Raw genomic sequence first — 21,175 nt, forward strand, 5'->3', positions numbered from 1 at the left:
ATGGAAAGGCCCGAAGAGGAGCACAGGATTGTTTTTTATTTTGTGGCACAGCCGCTGCGTGTAGCACCTACCACGTTTGGCACCGTTAATCATGACGACATTCTGGAACTCAATATGTGTGTTTACTTTAAATGCTTAAAGAATATTGGAGATAGCTTAGGGGCCCTTTAAAACATAAGTTCTCTGAATGTTATTACATTTGTAAAAAATGTTGCTAGTTTTTGCAAGTATTTAACCATAAACTATGTGTGGCACTGCACACATTTAAGAATGAGAAGAAAGCGGGTTAATGGAGGGGCCCAATTTTTATTAATCATATCATGAGAAGCCAACAAAGACACCAAGGAAAACATAAGGGAAATTACTTGTACTTACTAATTGAATTAAAGAAATAATAAATTGATAATTCAATTGGCAAGTACAAGTAATTTCCCCTATGTTTTCCTTGGTGTCTTTGTTGGCTTCTCATGATATCATTAATAAAAATCGGGCCCCTCAGTTAACCCCCTCCCCTTTCTTCTCGTTCATACATAACGAGGGTCTCGAATCCTGCAACATTGATGCCTTCAGGTAGCATGTGCGGGTTTATTGACCAGTTGCCTTCACCTAGAAAGATCCCGTACTACTGACCCCTGCGGCAGAAAGGATGTTCCACGTCTGCCGTCAAGGTTTGCGAGTGGTGGCGCTGGCTAAACTCCCAAGGTTAGTTCTAGTAGTAAAACATAAATACCCAAGAAAGTGGATGGAAAAACCGTGCCGCGGTAGCTCAATTGGTTAGAGCATAACACACGTAATGCGAAGGCGTGGGATCGTTCCCCACTTGCAACAAGTTGTTTTTTCATCCACTTTCAGTGCCATTAATTTATCATTTCTTTTTTAATTAGTAAGTATAAGTAATTTCCTCTATGTTTCCCTTGGTGTCTTTGTTTTGTTGGCTTCTCATGCATGCATTTAAAAAATTTGTCGCTTTATTGTGGCCAGAAAAATGATTCGCTTGTTTATTGAAATAAGTCGCTCTGAAGAATTTAAATGTGCAATAAAAAAAATTTGACCCTCAAAGGGTTAAGCATTTATGCAGGTGTCATGCACTAAGTCATGCACACCATGCACGCTTCTTTGTGCAATGAACCAATTATACTGTAGTGCTAAAGAAATTTTATGTGACCATGGCATTTTCTTTCCAGACGATTTCCAGCAAATCTAGAAAGTCTCAGCAACAATGCTACGGACAAAAGCATTAGACCCTTTGGTAAAGCAGTTGTTAAAAGAAGAAAAAAAAAAATGAAAAAGAACAAAGCACTGTCTCCTTTATGAAAGGTGTGCAACTAGCAATATATAGGACATGGTACTTTCAAACTAATGCCTAGCACTAATAAGAAGTCCCAAAGTCTATGTGCCAGGGTGCTTTCTTGAGCATTTACAAATAATAAATGCATAGAAACAGGGTCCTAATTCAAAGCCACTTTAGTGGGCACATACAGTAGGATTGGATGCTTTCTGCCTGAGCAGGGTGACTGCATGGAGAACTGATACGCTGGAGTAGCAGCACTCGGCAAGCTTCAATTTTCCTGTGAGGACTAAAGAGCATTACGCATTATCTTCTACTGCAGTTTACCGAAAACCAGCAGCACTAAACATATTTATAATAAGCATAACATCCGAAACAGTGCTGGCTCTATACATCTTAAGAACATGACAATTTGTAAAAACCTCAATTCCCCATTTTCCTTTAAAAATGCCTCACGAGTCCTTTCCAGATAGAAAGCCAAGTAAAGGCAAAGGCTAGAAGTTCTGAACTTTTAAAATGGGAACCATACTCGGCCAATTGTAACACTGCCAAGCTATGCTCATTGTGCCTACTTGTGCCCAACACGTCGATTTTCGTTTGTTCAGAGTAAATACTTCTTTTTCCCTGAATACACTAAAGAAGAAGAAACCTTCCCTTTGCATGGGAAACTGGTCGTCGGAAGCAAACAGCACACACAACTCGTACCGCCCGCTAAAACACCTACAGTAGCTGACCATGGTCTTCAACCCTGTGAGCAGTTTTCAGTGGCCATTGATGTTTTCTGGTCCTCAAAGCAGGAACAGAACACGCAGATTAGAAGAAGCGAGGTACTCAGTAACGTTGCAATGGCACTGGAGCATCCAAATGACTGTGCTGCTCTTTAGGCCAAGCTAGGCCTTATGCAAAAAGCATTTTTTCATAGAGCAAAGTACACAGAAAGATTGATATCCTGCAATACAGACCATTGTTATAAAAGGTAGCTAAAACACAGACAGTGTCTTCTTCCAATTCAAGTAGACTGCTTCCCCTGTCTACCTTTGTGTTCGTTATCCAGCTCATAGCATCACATGACAAGATATCAAAGCTGGCATCAGGGGAGCACCTACAACTGTACAGCCACAAATTCTGGTATCTGGTGTGCCCAGTGGACAAAGTGTGAATACAGTGGCAAGGCATTACTGAAGTCCCTGCTGCACGTGTACACTGCATCCTACATACCATCCCTCCAGATTGCAACCCCAAGCTGGACAGCTATGAAAATGGGCATGACATGCCAGCCTCTTGTCTGGAATCTATGCTCTAGTGCTGTGCAATCCTGCTTAGTCGCGTGAAAAACATGGCGACATGTGAGGGCAAAGCCGCTAGGGGGTTGGAAACTGGACCAAGCATTCGATTTGGCATCTGCTTGCTGCTTCCATGGGAGCCTGCATCAGTCACCTCTTCTCTCTCACTGGCTATCTTGGGAGTTATCCATCACTCTGGCTAGCCATGCTGCTACATCCACCTCTTTCGTCTCGTACCGCTTTATGAAGGGATGCTCCTGCAACAATGATGCAGCAACACAACTCATTAGACAGTTGACTGCTTTTCATGCATAGTGATCCTGGAGCTCCAAGATGTGCCTCTTGTGCACATTGCATAATAATACATGAAAACTGGTTAATTCATGCCTTACAAGATTAGAATGGCAAAAAACGCCAAATACTGTCTAAAGAAAACCCACTGAGAAAACATTTCGTACAGAGACGAGATCTGTTAATAGCAACGTGCAAGTGCAGCGTGACAAGCAGAACCATCCACACTCTCTGCTGTTAACCACCAGCACTATAAGCAAGGATACAACTACATATTACAAGAACCCGGCACTTTTTGTTGGGCCATGTCCATGTTATAAGGGCGCATGAAATCTATGCAGTTGACGAATACCTAATGTGCACTGGAAGTAATGTGCCATAATGACAGAACTTCCCAATTAATGACAGTGGACACCCTTAGCTGTACACAAGCATGCAAAACTGACGCATGTATGCACTCTTTGGGTCAGTAAAGAAGGTACCACAAATGATCGCACATATTGGTATGACGCATGACACAGAAAGAAAGTGACTTAACTAGCTTCATAGAGCTGGATACAATTATGCGACAACGCCAAAACTAAGAAAATCTCCTCGGTTTATCCAAATATGCCACACTGATGCCACATGGAAATAATGCAGTGTGCATGCCATATCACAAGTTCTCACACAATCGCAATGACACAGCCAGTGCTAAATGAGCTGTGCTCTGGAGAGGGGGACACAGCCCCTACACAATAAAATCTGAAATTTCAAAACATCTTGAACATTTCATTCAAGACATACAGGTGTGTAACTCTTACACAAGAATAAACTGCGCATTGCTTACTTATACACATAGCAATGAAATTTCGGTAAAACGGTTTACTGCAAGCAAAAACATGCAATTTTTTTTAAAATATGCATTATAGTACTATCACCATCAGCCAAGTAAGTGCACAGCGAAATGGATGCTGCAGGTTAAAGAGATTCAAGCTAAATGTAATGAAGTATTTGGTAGCATGAAGATAACAGCCGATATAATTCAATAATTTTTTCACTCAATTTTATTTTTTATCCACGCAGTTCATTAGCAGCCGAGCCTAGTGATAACTTAGGTGTAGTGCCCCTCTGGCCACTGAGGAAGCGCAAAAACGAGAAGCATTGCAATAGACCTGTTATATTATCTCACCCAGTCACTTGCAATGAGCTTAATGGAGCACTGGACATTTTTAATACAGCTTTTTGGCTGTCACGTGGTTGCACACAAAACGAATACAGCCTTGCTATATGCATGTACTTGCCGAGAGCTTTAGTATAGCATTCTGCATGACAAACATATGGCCAACACCAAACACTGTGGCATCATCTGGGATATAAAAATCAATGCATTTTCGTGGCAACAGTGATGCCTTTTGTTAGGCCTCTCACTTCATATCAAAAAAGGCAACAAAACAGTGTCCATAATTTGTCTTTAAAGAGAGATGAGACTAAGCGAAACATTATATATTACCATTTATGTTTTGCTGTCACAATGAGCAACTAGGCCAAATTTAGATTGATGCTGTTGGACCTATTTATAACGTACACTAATAATACCCCTGTCAAGCGGGCAAGTTAAATGCACTTAGGGAGAGAATACTCCGTTTTAAGTGCGCTTTCCCAAATCTAAACGTCACAAGCGGAGTGTACTCACAGAACAGTGCACTCCGAACAGAGTGCGTTCACTGAATACACTTTGCTCGTCGAGTGCATAGCCTCACCGCCAGGGGTTCCAATGATACAAAATGTAATGCATAGCAAAAGGACACAGAAGTTCATTCCAGCTGTTGAACAGCTTTTAACAAAATAATCAAAACAGAACTTGCTGATATTCTGTTCTAGCAGGATCAAAGGCCGCCTCATCGCATGCCACCATCTTGTTTTGGATTGGCTAGGCATTTGTCTTGGCCGGCCTTGACTTGTAACACCCTTATGATACAAATATTTTAGTTTTTTGTTGAGTAAATATAGATTATGATTGTTTTCCATTAATAATGCAACCACTTTTTAGAAAACATGGTTTTAGTCGGTCGCCATTGTTTTCAGTGTGAGTGCGCTCTGTTTTCAAGTTTAGCACCGCCTAGCCTAAAGTGTCACCCAAGGTCCCGAAGTGCACAAAACTTGCCCGCTTGACAGGGGTATAACACACTCTATCTCTCCTCAACCTGACATTTTGAATGTTGAGTAGTTGCTCCATCACTGCACGGTACGCAAATTTTTACAACGAAGGAGAGAAACACGTTACTGTGCCTGCATTCAAAAGTACAAAGTACATACAGTAGACTTTTATTAATTTGACCCTGATGGGACCAGCAAAATTGATCAAATTATCCAGTGCGTCAAAGTAAACAAATCCAGAAGAACCGTCCAAGATGCGTGAAAGCAAACTTCGCGAAAGCATTCGCTGTACTCGCTGGCATGTCACCCGTGGCCCGAATCTTGGCTTCTGGCGACCAGTCAAGCCTGCGATCTCAGGCCCAATCAACGAAGCGGTTTACTGGTCTGGACATGCTGGAGGCCATTTCGCCGCGACGACCTGGCCGCCACCGCGCCAGCTGGCAGCTCAATTTGTCAGGGCGGTATACGAAACAGCAAGGTTTAACCAATGGCACTTCGTCAGTATTCAACGGCGAAATATGCTGCTTGGTGCCAAGTCGACCAAGTTCTGGGTAGCAGCCACACGCCATTCTTACGCCTTTAAATCGCTACTCCAAGAAAAGCGGGGGATAGGCGACCAATTGAAAAGCGGAAAATTTGTTGACGGCCGCCATGTGTGCGCCAACGTGCGCGTTATGTTCAAAAAGTTGAGCGAGACACCACACAGCGTCTGAAACCTCGGTCATCGTTCTACATTGGTCATACAGGAGCACGGGATCTGGCTCTGCGCCAACGTGATCTCTCGCTGCCACCAGAAACTCGAGGTTGTCCCGTTGCCTAAGCAACCTGCACGCATTGGGTTGAAATGTATTGAATATAGACAGCAACCCATGAAAAAAACATCAGTACGATCCCTTGACTCGGCCCACCGTGAAGCTTTAGATGGTGCGGTAAAACAGCTCTTGAGGGCATAGTTCCGTTTTTTTGTCTTGAAAGCGCAAGCAACCCTTTGGGTGCAGAGTGGGCGTAGATTTCTCACATTTTCCTGAAATTTAGCAGGATGTAGCAGAGGTTGCCTCTCGGCACAATCGGCACAGCTGTAGCATCACTACAATGTAGAAATATAATGCGCACACAATATTTTAGCAAGAAAAATGGGCAAGGGTGTAATATGTGTTGCACAATAGCAGCCGGTTTCTTAAAGGGTCCCTGAAACGGTTTGGACAAATTTTGTAGACACGTAGGGTACAGCTACAATAAAACATATGCGTCACAATTTAAGTGAAGCGTCTCATATTAAGATAGCTATGGACAATTACAAGTTACCCTCCTCCCTAGCCATACTTTTTGTCCTCAATTCGTTCACCGAGTCAGCAAGACTAAGCTCTGCTTCACTGGCTCGGTCATGATGTAATGCCGTGTCGTCTACTTCCAGTACTTCCGGTTGTCTTGGAGCCAGCCCACAAAGCCTCTCCAGCCTCTCCAACCTCTCCGCTAGTCACCTGGCTCTGGATCACCAGCAAGAGCTATCCAAGCAGCGTGTGTTGTGAGCATTCTGTTGCAGCACCGAGCATGTCCAGTTTTCCGGTAACCACAGGCAAGCTGGGCGTACACTCAAGCCCCCCATACTACTACCACTGTGATGAAGGAGTTTTAGCGTGAACGTACGTGAACAGCCCAATCGGCCTGCAAGGTCCAGCCACTGGTGGCGCAGAGCTTAACCAGCCAAACACAGAGCTAATATTGCTGTAACCAAGTGTAAAACATTCGAAACATTTAAAAAGACAATGTGTTCAAGATTAAGCCTGTTTCACAAGCAAGCGACGGCATGGCGTTGGTCGCGGCGGCTGAGCGGCACCACGGCACGCAGACGCAGCTTCGTTTTGGCGCGACGCATGTCGCTGCGATGCGCAGTGTTGCTTGTGGAAAGCACCCGTGAGTCGCGCATTTCATTGGTCTTCAAGAGCTGTGCCTTGCTCCACATTTCCACGTTTTGGCACACTTGAGCTGCGGGTTTCATCGGTGTATCAATTTGGTGCTCCGCTTCAGCACTTGTAAACCTTCTAGAGAATAAATATATTGTGTGTCGAACTGCTATAACAACTTTTTTATTAACATTTATTTCTCTTTTAGCTCTCTATAGGTGACAGCTTAAAAGTCTTGCTAAGTACAGGTACATAGAATTAGTCATATGGAAGGAAAGGAATGGGTTGATTCGTATTTCCGTGATTTGGGCTTGAAGCACAAAACACGCACATGCACATCTGCCAACGGCTCTTGTTTTCGAATGCCACAAGGCGTTCGGGTGCCCTCTCGGTAACCCGGATAAAGAGTCCTATAGATAGCTTTCAAAGAAGCTCGCATCCCTTTTCGCCACCAGGCATTCGAGTAAAAAGGTGGCGGCCCTTGTAGAGCTCGGGGTACGTGACATTTAAACTGAATAAACAAGACCAACCAAATCTATGAACGCACTAGCTCGGAGTTGTATATACATATATATATAAAAAAACCTACGCACACTTTGAACGAAAATTATGGACTGCTGTTTCGTTCCATCTGTCTGGACCCATATGGAGTCACCATCGGGGGAGGGGGGAAGAGGCAAAAAGAAGAAAACAGCACGTGCGGACAATTTTGCTCCATAGAATGTAACTCAAAAACGACACATTGAAACAAGCAGCACTTTTAAAGCGCCAACGGACATGGCCGATTCAAGCAACGCCGACTTTTACTTTATGGAAGTACGAGTCACTTGTGACGAGTACCTTCAGCTTCAGTCCATAATTACTTCCCAAAGAATCCTCCTCTTACCTTTTTTACGAAAATCCTTCATTTTAGACCACGAGACATTGCAAACTGACAGTGGAAGTAGTCTGCTACAAATGTCATCTGCTAGAACCGTCTGCTCGAGCGAGTGAGTTCCCCGCACCACCCACGCTACGGCCACACCTAATGTGATCCTAACGTCACCACTCAAGGCACTGGGTGCCGCTTTCACCGCTCGCGAATTTTTCCAAATCTTTCAATTATGATCGCAGTGGCGCGTGCCGCTCAGAAAACCGGTATTAAGAAAGGAGGCTTGCTCACAAGACGGGCGCCGCGCTGCTTCTGGCCCAAAATCGCTTGCATGTCAAACAGGCTTTACGCTCCTGCCGAAAATTTACACCAGCAGCAAAGTAGAATACACTTGGTTACTGCTATATTAGCTCTGTGTTTGCTTGAGCTTTGTGCCACCAGATGGCTGCACCATGCAGGCAGTTCATGTTTGCACCTCCGCTCATTCCGTGAAACGCTCAGTCCACTTGCGCCTGTGTTTACCGAATACTGGACACACTAAACTTTATTGCGGTAGTAAGCCTTCGGCGTGAAGTGACGGCTGCAAACGCATAGATAGTTGCTGGCACCAGACGGATACTAACAGTCGGATGTGCTGCAGCCACTCCGCTCATCTGCTGCCTTGCAGAGGGACACAATGTCGCAGCTTGACATATTGCCATTCACTATGTTTGTGACGCAAAACGAAACAAGGGCAAACCATGATGCTCACGAAAAGAAAGATTGAGAACAACACTGACCGCACAGCTCTTGTCAACACGAAGCACGTTGTAACACAATAGACGATGCTTGCTGTATGTGGAAGTGTTTGAGTGTAGTGATAAATTGTTCTTGTGGATTCTTTCTGTTCCTTTCTTTTTTATAGAAACAAATTCACTAACATTCCAACTATTACGAACAACACTTGTTCACCATAAAGTTGGAAAATTTATCCATGATGTGCCCTGGGCAGCTAATCGGATAGTTTGCCCTAATCGCATTCCATGGTCACCTCACGTCATTTGGCTAGCGGCAGCTGAAATCTCAGGGGAGTGGCGTGCTGTGTTTGGTAGCGACATACATTTTTAAAACATTATAATAAATTACACGTTTTACGTGGAGCACTTATATGCATCAATTAATGATCAGAAGGACCTACCATAACGATTCAGTATATTTGTACAACATCGTCAAAATCGTTTCAAGGTCCCTTTAACATCAGCTTCTCCGCATGGTTTTTGAAATCAACTTCACCGCAGTACATTTATGTTGTGCGAGCATACCAATGCTGCACAGGCAGTTTTGGTTTTTTTATCCTATGTAACCAGACATTGTGAGCTACGTATTCAACATCTTCGTAGGGCAGGCTGGAAATCGCCATTTTTGACAGGAGATTTGTTTATGTGTGTTCAACGTATTCACTGCCCCTAAGCTCCGCCAAGACAGTTGTTGCCACTAAAGGGGTCGCTATTGGGTTCACCCCATAGGATTCAGGCACATGCATGCTAACTGGTCAAGCACGAATTATCCGGCGAAGTACAATCTTAGGATTAAAATAAGGAAAGTATGGGCCCATAGAAATGCATGGGTGCCAGCCAGGACGTTGGGATCGAATTTATCATCATGAGACTATGTTTATGTCCACAGCAGTACGAAAGCCTCTCCCTGCAATCTCCAATTACACCTGTCTTGCGCTAGCTGATTCCCACTTGCGCCCACAAATTTCCTAATTTCATCTCCTCACCTAACTTTCTGTCGTCCTCCACTGCGCTTCCCTTTTATTGGCACCCATTCTGTAACTCTAATGGTCCAACGATTATCTACTCTACTGATTATATGGCCTGCCCAGCTCCATTTTTTTTTTTCTCTTAATGTCAACTAGAATATTGGCTATCCACATTTGCTCTCTGATCCACACCGTTCTCTTCCCGTCTTTTAACGTTACGCCCAACATTTTTCACTCCATCGCTCTCCGTGCAATCCTTACAACTTGTTCTCGAGCTTCTTTATTAACACCCAAGTTTCAGCCCCATGTGTTAGAACCGGTAGAATGCAATGACTCTACACTTTTCTTTTCAACGACAGTAGTAAGCTCCCAGACAAAATTTGTTAATGCTTGCTATATGCACTCCAACCCATTTTTATTATTCTGTAAATTTCTTTCTGATGATCAGAGTCCCCTGTGAGTAAGTTACCTAGATAAACATACTCCTGTACAGGCTATTGAACATTATCTTTGCCTTCTGCATATTCATCTTCAACCCCTCTAACACTTTCTCGGTTAAGGCCCTCAATCATTTGTTTTAATTCATCCCCAGTGTTGCTGAACAGGCCTATGTCATCTGCAAACTGAAGGTTGCCAAGAATTCACAGTTGATCCTCACTCCTAAGCCTTCTCAGTCTAATGGCTTGAACACTTCTTGTAAGCATGCAGCGAACTGCATTGGAGAGAGTATCTCTCATTGCCTGACCCCTTTCTTGATAGGTAACTTTCTACTTTTCTTGCAGAGAACCAAGGTAGCTGTGAAATCTTCGTAGATGTTTGCCAAGATATTCACGTGTGCCTCCTGTACTCCTTGATTATGCAATGCCTCTAAGACTGCTGGTATCTCTACTGAATCAAATGTCTTTTCGTAATCTATGAAAGCCACATAGAGAGGTTGATTGTACTCTGCAGATTTCTACATTACCTGGATTGATTACACAGTTGAGATCCATAGTAGAGTATCTATACCTGAAACCTGCCTGTTCCCTTGGTTGACTAAAGTCCAGTGTTGTCCTTATTCTATTGGAGATTATCTTGGTGAATATTTCATATAATACTGGGAGTAAGCTAATGGGCCTATAATTTTTCAATTCTTTAACATCTCCCCTTTTGTGGATTAGTATAATGTTTGCATTCTTCCAGTTTTCTTGGACCCTTGCAATCGATAGACACTTCGTATAGAGAGCCGCCAGTTTTCCAAGCATTATGTCTCCTCCATCTTTGATTAAATCGATTGTTATTCCATCTTCTCCTGCCGCTCTTCCCCGTTTCATGTCTTGCAAGGCCCTTCTGACCTCATCGCTAGTTACAGGAGGAGTTTCTGTATCCTGTTCTTCACTAGTACTCAGAAAGAATGTAGCATGGCTGCTCTGGGTACTCTACAGGTCAGTACAGAATTCTTCTGCTGCTTTTAATATATAATAAAAATTGCTGTTGAAATTACCCTGCTAATCCTCAAGTGCATACATATTGCTTTTTCTATGCCAAGTTTTCTTCTCACTGATTTCATGTTGTGGCCATCGTTTATTGCTTCCTCAATCTTTCACACATTATAGTTTCGAATATCACTTACTTTCGCCTTGTTGATCAGTTTTGACAGTTCAGCGAATTCTATCTTATCTGTTGAGTTGGACACTTTCATTTTTTGTTGTTTCTTTATTAGGTCCTTTGTTACTTGGGAGAGCTTACCTACTGCTTACCTTGGTGCCTCGCCTCCCATTTCAATTGCTGCTTCTGAAATCAGCCTAGTTATGATTTCACTCATTACCTCTATGTTATCTTCTTCCTGTTCTAAAGCTGCATACTTGTTTGCAAGCACCAGCCTGAATTCGTCTGCTTTTACCCTTACTGTGCCTGGGTTGGCCTGCTTCTTCTTGAATACTTTTACTCTTTCTCTCTTCAAGCTAACCAAAGTCAAATTAATGGAAGTCTACGATGTCTAAATATTACCCTGCTGACATCCACAGAAAACCATACTCACCAGCAGTTTCTTGTACTTTGGCCTCTTGTTGTAGTCTTTTGTGAGGCTGAAAAAATGAGCAGAAAACATAAACGCCTTGCCTATAAAGGCTGCCACCAAATTTCCGCAACTACAGAAGCACAAAATGGCGTCAACTCACCATTGCCTGACAAAGGAGCAGAACTCAGGTGAAAAGGTGCCATCACCAGGCAATGAAGGGGGCTCATCCTGGAGGACTCTGCTTAGAACTTCAAAGTCAGTTTTGCAATCCTGATAAGGAAACTGGCCAGTGGCAAGCTCAACCTGCAAGAAGCAGTCGGCAACAGTTAACTAACATTGCATCATTGAGATAATTATACACGGTGGCTCATAGTCAATTTTCTCAACGAAGACAAGCAAACAAACAAGATTCATAGTAGTCTTTGTGAAAAAATTCAGGTTTCTAAGGATGCCCAGGCATTTTTAAAAGCAACATACGTTTGCGTGCACAAAAAAAAATGCCCTTAGAAATGCAGATGCAGTCTTCAAGTGGGCACAAATTTAAAAAAAAAAATAGCTCAGAGCCAAAGAACACCCCAAGTTATTCATTAACGCAATTGAAATAATTTCCAGATATGTACTAATGAAATTGAATTAGATTTTTTAACTGCATCCAATCGACCAAACAGAATCCAAGGAGCTTAGTCAAAAATGAAGTTGAAACATTTCTAAGGATTCCATTAAAGGTTTTCAAGACGTTGAATACAGCACTAAAATGACAGCTGAAGAGCCATTGTTTTCTTTTTTTAATTAAACCAAAGGAAATGTAGAAATGTAGGTGCCTGCAAAACAAGTGTATTGTAATGCCTTTTTGAGAGTGATGGCATAGGTATGAAACTTTGATGTGTCAAAATTCCTAAAGACAGAACCATTACCTAATCATTACAAACAACAAAAAGACTCATTTGTCACCACTAGAGACTTGCCTGCAACCTTATTTAAGAAGACACACTCACCATAGAAATGCCAAGGCTCCACACATCTGCCCGAATATCATAATCAGGCTTTGATGGATCTGGTGGATCAATGCGCTCCGGCTAAAATGAAAATTTATCCACCAGTAAATAATCAGATGTCAAGGTTATCCGAGCTAGCAACTTCTAATATACAGGATTTGGAAAATACATCTTTTTTTTTTAAATGTATTGCACAAACCTTTGCAGAGACATTGCATTCAGTCAAACCCACTTATAACAAATGCAATACCTAACTACAGTAAACTCTCAGTTGTACGAACGTCGGTTTATCGAATATTTCAGAATAACGAACTTTTTAAGAATCCCCGGCAGTTTTCTTATAGATCCTATGCAAAAATGCTTCACTTAAAAGAATTTTGGGACAGTCAATATTTCAGTTTCATGAACTCGCTCAGAGGACCAAGGCTTGCACTGCACTGCAGGCGCAACCGATGCCCGCCCTCATCAAACCGCCGCTCCAGCGGCAATGTAACGTCGCTGGCGCTACAACGCCCCTGGGGCAAAGCGGCAACGCAGAGAACGAACGGCAACGAGGCATGGCCTCCGAGATCGCCCGCACAAAACGAGCAAGCATGCAACCTTGGAGGCCATGAACAAAGTAACATCGCTGGCGCTTACAACGCCGCCAGAGCAAAGCGGCGATCTGTCACACCACAAACCACGTGGTGTGTATTTTTTTTCCGACCGGCTAGTCATGGCATGGTCGTCGACTCTTTCTTTCCAGTCTCGTTGGTTCCGCGTGTGCACACAAACGACCCACGTGGTGTGTTTTTCATTGATATGTACAAATTCCATTTCACACATTTTTAACACTATGGATGCCGTGTCTTTTGCTCCATGAATTGCACTTCAAACTTTTGACTCTGTCTGCCATGTTTTATGTTGGTCTAGTGAATATTCAGTTAAGTGAACTATTTCCTTCGGTCTCTTGAAGTTCACTCAAGTGAGAGTTCACTGTATTCAAATATATAAGGTGAAGATTGTTCTGAATATTTTTAGCTTCGAAGTCACCCCCCCCCCCCCCCCCCCCCCCGTCTTGCCTTCCTTATATGTATGCGAACCTGATGGTTTAAGTTACTGTTTCAACATGGCAGTGGCAGCATCATATTGCCGCCCATCCATTTTTCGTACCACTGTCAGATGGGCACTTTTGATCGCAATTTGCTCCTCTGCAAAAGCTCACGAAATGGAGCCAATCATGATTGGGAAATGAAATTTTGCTCACGCTAGAAAGTGCCCGTATGACACCGGTATTAGACGGCAACATAGATTTAGCAACACTGGCAGGTGAAGCAATATTTGCCTTCACTCCAATACAAATGGAACAAATGCCTTTGGTCACTGTCATCAACGAGCCATCAAAAGAACAAAGCCCTGCCTCGACAGCTGGTGGAGAGCCGCTGTGGAAAATGCCAGAAAGTAATGCTTACTAGCATGCATTTACATTCTTTTGCTCTGCAGTATATTAGGAATTAACTAAACTTTCCCAGTCAGTTCAGTCTCTGACCGATTTCGGAGATAAAGAATTCTGATCGTTATGGCGACACGAATAGACCCCATGTACATTATGTATAAGGACTACCAACATTGCAGTGATGCTACAGCGAGCCGTTCAATAAGCTTTCCCTGCAAGCTGGCATGAAAACTTTACACCACTGTGAACAGAAAGAGCAAGCTTTTTTTTGCTTCGGTGCATTGCCAGTGGCTCCAAAATAACGAAACTAGCCAAAGGGCGCTACTATTCTTGCAGATTTCATAATATAGTTCATCCAGTAGTTGCCAGGTAAGCCAATTGGACAAGCCAAGCCAGGGCTGACGAGCCTGTACATTTGCATGTGCATCCTGCACATCTACGTGCCCAACGTGTTTTGGTTAACACAACATAAACAGTGACATGGTCTTGGGTGACACTGTTGTCTCCTGTTAGGAATTTCCGTCGCTCAGAATTATCAGTCAGCTCCATCCTCACTATCTGTGCCACAATGTAGCAAGAAGTGCTGCAGAATGAAAGTTTCAAAACCGCAATCATTCTGATAGTGGAAAGCAGTCCGCCTCTCTGTTCCAAGTTGCGAGGTGATGCTAATTTGGTTCAAACTCTCACCATACTTTCCCCTCTATAGCGACAGCATGGAAATGATAAAAATGCACACTGAGGTGGTGCACTGCTTTCACCAGCTCGCCAGCTTGTGGAATACACACCTTTACCCCCTGGTGAGTCAGTTTTTTGGACTAAAGATCATTGGGTCTTTCAGGCATGCTTCACTGAATCTCTATACTGTATTTAACCATTCTAACGCGCCCCCAGATCTAGTACACACCAAATCTTCACGGGTTCAAAGTAAGAAACAAAAGTATCCGAATCTAAGGTGCGCCCGATTAAAATATATATAGATACCAAAATATACCCCCCTCACATTCGCTATCAGAAAAGATGAGATGTGTGGATTTTACCGTCATAGAATGGAAATTTATTCACAATGCCCATGGTCATAACTGTTGGAGAGCTCCTTGTTGCTGTCAACTGACCACAGCATGTCGTACTCTGTGCCTGTCACCACTAGCTTCAACGAATAATATAACTTTTCTTTTAAAAATGAGCTTTCCCAGTGAACACGGCACATTGTCGTTGCCATTTGCATTTCACTGAGCATAGATACCAAGCACACAGGTCACCATCAAGCACAAAATGAACTCTTAGTAACCTTCACAAAAATGTGCTCTGTTGCTATGTTGTGATTATGATTTGTTTTTGTTTTGTATCCTATTGTAACATACAGGCAATTTTCAGACCCATTTTCCTTGAAAAAAAATTTTAACAATATTCGCCTTAGATTAAAGTAAGCACTCTACTCTGCTGGCTACTGTATATTGCCTTATATTAGTGCGCACATTTATTTTTCTTGAGGGCGACCCTAATCTTATAAATGTGACTGCCTTATAATCGAATACATACTTTAATTATGAAAAAAAAAGAAAGTTCACTGTATCAGTTGCAGTGGTACCTCGGTTTACGGGTACTTCTCTTCATGAACAATTCAGTTTACAAACTTCTTATTGGGCTCCCAGAGATAGCTTGTGCGACACTTCGATGATGTCCCATGAGCTATTAAAAACACCTTTAATATAACATTACTTAGACGGTCCTTCTCAAGGAAGTTTCTACTCAGGAAGATGACAGAGGCACAAAAAGCAGTGCTATCAACTCTAGAAAAAATAAACAAGTGCCAGGACTCCTTCGAGAAGCACTACCCCAACATTGACTGTAATGAAAAGAGTGGAAATCTGATGAATGACAGGGAGGTCTCATTTCCAGATGAATGTGCAGCACAGCCAAAGACAAGTCACAGCGGACATATTTTTTGTTTACCAGAACTGAGCATGCAGCTAAGAGACAAAGAATAGAGGAGGAAGCCCTTGAAGGAAATCCCCACAATATTCTTACAGAGAGTGACTTCAACCGGTAACTGCCAAAACCACCCTTTCTTCCTTTTCCTCCCACCAAAAGTGTGTTTTCTCTCTCTCCATACAGTCACTTTACAGTAGTGAACTTGTTTTTATATTTGTGTTTGAATAAATTACGCAAATATCTTGAGTGTGAACAGATTAAACACATTTACATTGTTTCCAACGGGGAAACTCTGCTTTTGTTTGCGACCAGAGTAACAGAACAAATTTAGTTTATGAACCGAGGTACCACTGTATATGTGGCCTTACTATGAAAAGACATGAAAACCAAATGCTGAAGGCTTCCAGCAACTTAAGAAGGGGCACGGGTTGGTAAGATAATTTTGTTACTTCTTGACCAAATTTGATTAAACTGCACAACTTTGTTTAGCTTTTGTGCTGATTTAAATGCCAAATTATAGTTTAAATATGTCATGTAGTTCTTGAAATAATTAGTAATTTTATTATATTGTTTGCTGAAACAATAAAAATATACCCATTTTACATAAAGTTGTTAACATATAGTGCATAAGAAGTGAAGCACTGCAAGCCGGTTTCGTATCTGACAATTATTTCTCAACTTACAATGAAATTTAGTGTTTTCAGCATGAATAACGAGGATTATAATTAAACTTAAACCAGAAAATTTTTGCAGCTGTAAAGAAATAATCTGTCCTCAACATTACCTTTCCTACACTTATAGCTGCATGCTGCAAAATTTTTTTTTATCCTTAGCTGTCTTGGGTCCAAACATATTGACGCAGCAAACAAGTAGCTAAAAGCTGTGTTTAGAGAAAATTAGAAAAAATTCTGCAAACGTTATGTAATGCTATGTAGTCAGCAGTAAAATATATCAACATATTTACACATCAAATGGACTAATATGCCCCAGGCATGTAGTCAAACTAGACTGTTAGCACCCTTCAGTCTTCTTCCAAGGTCTGCTGCAGGTTTTCACCGGATGAGTGCTTATGTGCTGAAGCCACAGAACAGCGCTAATCGTTTTTAGCCATGCATGTTGTGCTTTGTATGCCAGGGTTCAGGCTAAGCTCTTTCAGAATGTCTCCTCAGCCTGCATTAAATTGCCTGCATTAAATTTGATAACTGCTTTAGCCACGGCCACTTCAATGGTGAACAATGAGGCATGGCGCTCTTTTGGCACAAGTGCCCACATCATGGAGTGCAAGCTCTCATCGCTGTTCTGGGTTTTTGGCCATTCGCATCACACCAATAGCTTCTTGTCAGAAAGCCTCTGTATATGACCAATAACACCTCACAGATGTGAGGAGGCAAGCAGTGAGGATGTTTAGGTGCAGGCTCGCCCCTAGCCATTGCCTCATTCTGTGAACCCCAAGAGTTAGGTCCCATTGGGCAAAACAACATGCAGTTGGTCACTGTATCATTTTATCTCACATGGTGGTATGTGGCCATCGCAGCAGTTTTCATGGCATGCACATCATTGTGTGTCTTTAGGGCCCAGCCGTAATATGAGCTCAATTTGTTGATTAGGTTGCCAGTTACCCAGCCATTTCCAAAAAGGGTCTCTGAGCTCGGGCCTTTGCATATGGCAACTAAATTATGCAGGGCCATGCCCATACGCTTTTTGGTGCGATTTGCACAGTCTTCCTTATTGATGGGATATAGCCATAAACCTCCTCTTCTAGCAATGCAAAGTATGTTCGACAATTGCCATCCGAAAGCACAGTTATGTATCCGAAGTAGTGGCGCTCCAAAGACCGCTTGTACAAGATGAAGGCAGCCTCTACCTCCATTTCGCCAGCTTTCTTTGTCGTGTTTTTCTGGCACAGATGGCCCTCTTTCCCCTTTTTATGAGGCGTCAACCTCCTTTAGGCCCGATTCACACCTGGCGCAAAAGTTGCCGAGGACAGCATCATCCAAAACAAGCCTACTGATGAGGGTACCGATGCTAATATCCAACAAACACCCACGCATCATCCACGATTCGCCGTAAGACACAGCAACAAACCAGAGTTGTCCAAATTGTCCAAAGCGATGACCCGGTAGGGCAGGCTGCGTCAACGTTGTCCTCACAGGAGGTCCGGCATGATTCAGTCCCTCCGAGGCTTCGTTTTTGCAAGGGACCTTCCATTGCACTATGTGGACTGCTTGGATGCCTTGGAGAAGGATGTCGGCAAGCTTCGCGTAAAGCATGCATGGCTGACGACATAGGCTTTTCTCGTGCAAGCCAGTGAGAAGTACATGGTGAGATGCTTGTGGAGATCTCTCTTCGGCATTGCTTCTGGATTTATCAAGCTGAGAGGCTGCCGTGGCAGCGTTCTCGCAACTTTTAAAAGGCCCCTTTTGGGGCCCCCAAAGTGATGCCTCAGCGGTGCTCGCATATCGCTTGCCACCCGTGACACCTCTTTTCAGTTGTTATAGCAGTGCCATTCTTAAACGCCGACAGTTGCGGCTTGTTACACGCGATCGGAGCACCCGGATGGAGAAAGGTGGTGGCGAGGGGCTCTGGCCTCCCCACCATTATAGTTTTCTCATATCAGCTCTGCCATCCCCCTATATTGATTTTTTCATGCAACCCTATCATAACAACCATCAGTTATAACAATGGCATTTTCGTGGCACTTGAATAATGTTATAAGTGGGTTCGACTGTATAGATATGTGGCTTTATGCAGTAATCATGCAACCCCATGGTGACTTCCTGTCTGCCGTTTTCCCAACTCTCGTTGCTGACAATTGGCAGCTTCCCCGTGCTAGAACGGCAACATTAATGGCCGACACAATGGCAGGGAGCTGGCTGGCCGGTGCTGCCATGCCAGCCGTCCAGCTTGAGAGTGCCACTGATGACACAAACATCAGCCAATACAATAAATTCATGTCTCAATTTTATTTTTCACGACAAGCAACAACCACTGTCAAATCTGTAGCACAAAGGAGAGCTGTGGTACGAGGCAAGTTCAACTTGGGAGCTCATGTCTGGCCGCTGGTGCACTGCACGTGAGACTGCTCGAATGCCTCAGGCGCCTCGGTGTATGGACATTGTGAATAGCAGCCTGTCTTCTTTTTTGTGCAAATTGATGCTATGAGAAATAAAGTTTTCTCAAAATGATGCATTTTGTAATCATCAGCGGTTGTTTCTGAAGCGCCATATACTACAGCTTCACTTTGAAGCTGATTAGGTGTAGCGACGCCAACGGCACTTGCTTGGCACTGAACCAAGAGCAGTGAGCAGAGGTGAGCCGCTTGTGTGGTAGACACGAAAACTCCCCACCGGTGGGGCACTGCACAGCACACCATCCCTGGAAACTTGCTGCTCGTGTATTTGTTTCTTATAAAAAAGTGCATTGTCACAAATTCCGCGAGCAGCTGGAAATAGTTACCTGCAGTTCACTGCCACACACACACACATCATCGCAGCAAAGCATGTTGTATTTGCACTATCTAAACAAAATTAGAAAAAAATATTTGAATGTTGCAACCGATAGTCCTTTATAGCTGGGTTCATTAAACACGGAATTTCTTGCATTGATAATATAGGCCGACCAAACAACAAAGACCGATGCGAGCGATTAAGCTGTTTGCAGAAATGCACTGAATGAGGAGCCAGCGAGCAACATACGAGCAACCGGCAAGCAGCGCAATTGGCACGGTCCATTCGTGTTTCGGAGAGTGGGGCGGCGTAGCAGCCGAGCTGTGCGCGCAGCCCATTCGTGTTCGTAGGGGGGGAAGGGTGACGGGAGAGAGGCACGCAGAGATGGCTAGAAATTAGCTCGCAGTGGCTGTTGGAGCAGCAACCCATCATGCAGTGGCTCGAATTTCTCATTTTATTTTTTTATTTTCAATGATTTCGCATTTTACTACCGTTCGGCTCGGATAACCGATAATGCATCATCGGGGCATTGTAGTAAGCGGGTTATTTCACCATGGAAAAAGGTAAAAAAGTTGACGGTGCAGCAGCTTCTCATTGTTATAACCGATATATTGTTAAAACCGGTATCGTTATACCGGTATCGGTATGGTTTCGACTGTATACAGATCCATTGTAATGGGCGTGGACTGCACTGCCAAATGAAGCAGCAGTATGTTTGGCCGGACAACTCAATTCCGTCAGTCCTGTCAAGGTCAAATTAATGAAAGTCAACAGTAATATAGTTGGGGCAGCATTTTGCAACAATACATTTCATTTTGCATATTTTTGGCCACTCATCACTGGCCCATATGACACTGTGCTACTACTTTTACCTGGATCAGCCACTTGGCGCAACAGATTAAAAAAGTATGAAAATTTAATTGTCGCATAGTATGGCTCCTGGTCCTAATGAGCCATTCTTTACGAGACCTAAGTGCTGTTGTGCTATGTACACTGCTGTGCCTCAGCCGTTCCCAGGTTGCTCAGAAAGTTCATGCGTGCTCCCACAAATGTGAAGGGTAATGGGTGGCCTGTGCACATAGGAGGTGCTTGTGTATGTCACCAATACCTCGTGCAACCCTGCTTCAGTAGGGCAAGCCACAGACTGGTATGAATGCCTGTGATTTGGAAACATCAAAGCACACCTTCGATGTGTTGTGACCCAACAATATTTTAGCCGACATGTTGGCGAATGTGCTCACAGGGGTGAGGCTGCTCTTCAGGTAATGAGCAGTACGTCGAGTCATGCCATTAATGCATGCTCGTAAGCCATTTGATACGCCGACTGCAAAACCGTTTCCTAATAAGCAACATCGATGCCTTTCTTTCACAAGTGTCTATATCAATCTGCAATGAACACGGCATGCACATAACAAATCATGAGTAGACAAATCCATATATGTTGTGGGTGGAACAGCCTCTTCATCCCTAATTTACTGCAAGACGATAAGTGATGTTATAATCAAACCTATGATAAACTGAATGAACAAGTAAGGATCCCCAGGTACAGGAAAGGATTTTTCCGTTTGATATTTTACACCCTCACCACTGTTCCTTTCCACATACTTTAAGAAGTGCATCCACAGAGAAAATGAACTTGAGCTGCATTATCCGCTTTATCAGTGCAGTGCTTGCAAAATTGGCTGTTATATCTGGATGTTATTTCAAAAGGCGCAGTTTTGAATTTGTAGTAAGATCACTACCAAATGTCTATACAATAGGTATCCCTACAAAAAATTGAGAATCCAAAAGCACTAGGTGATTGTAACACAGAAAGCAAGCAGCAAAACGCTTTCAGCAGCCCACTCA

The 21,175-nt window shown here is 43.2% G+C and overlaps 1 protein-coding gene across 1 annotated transcript in view; it reads right to left on the reverse strand.

The window, feature by feature from the left end:
- Positions 1 to 920: 920 nt before the first annotated feature.
- The window catches only part of LOC126547259 (dual specificity mitogen-activated protein kinase kinase 7-like), a 58,098-nt gene continuing 37,843 nt past the window's right edge, over positions 921 to 21,175 (reverse strand). Inside the window, exons 6-9 of the mRNA XM_050195221.3 lie at positions 12,515 to 12,595; positions 11,680 to 11,822; positions 11,541 to 11,586; positions 921 to 2,828 (exon numbers count right to left, since the gene is read on the reverse strand). Of these exons, the coding sequence (XP_050051178.1) occupies positions 2,736 to 2,828; positions 11,541 to 11,586; positions 11,680 to 11,822; positions 12,515 to 12,595 (363 nt within the window). The 3' untranslated portion in view covers positions 921 to 2,735. The remainder of the gene's footprint in view (positions 2,829 to 11,540; positions 11,587 to 11,679; positions 11,823 to 12,514; positions 12,596 to 21,175) is intronic.

The sequence above is a fragment of the Dermacentor andersoni genome, chromosome 1, assembly GCF_023375885.2.
Source record: "Dermacentor andersoni chromosome 1, qqDerAnde1_hic_scaffold, whole genome shotgun sequence".
Lineage (NCBI taxonomy): Eukaryota > Metazoa > Arthropoda > Arachnida > Ixodida > Ixodidae > Dermacentor > Dermacentor andersoni.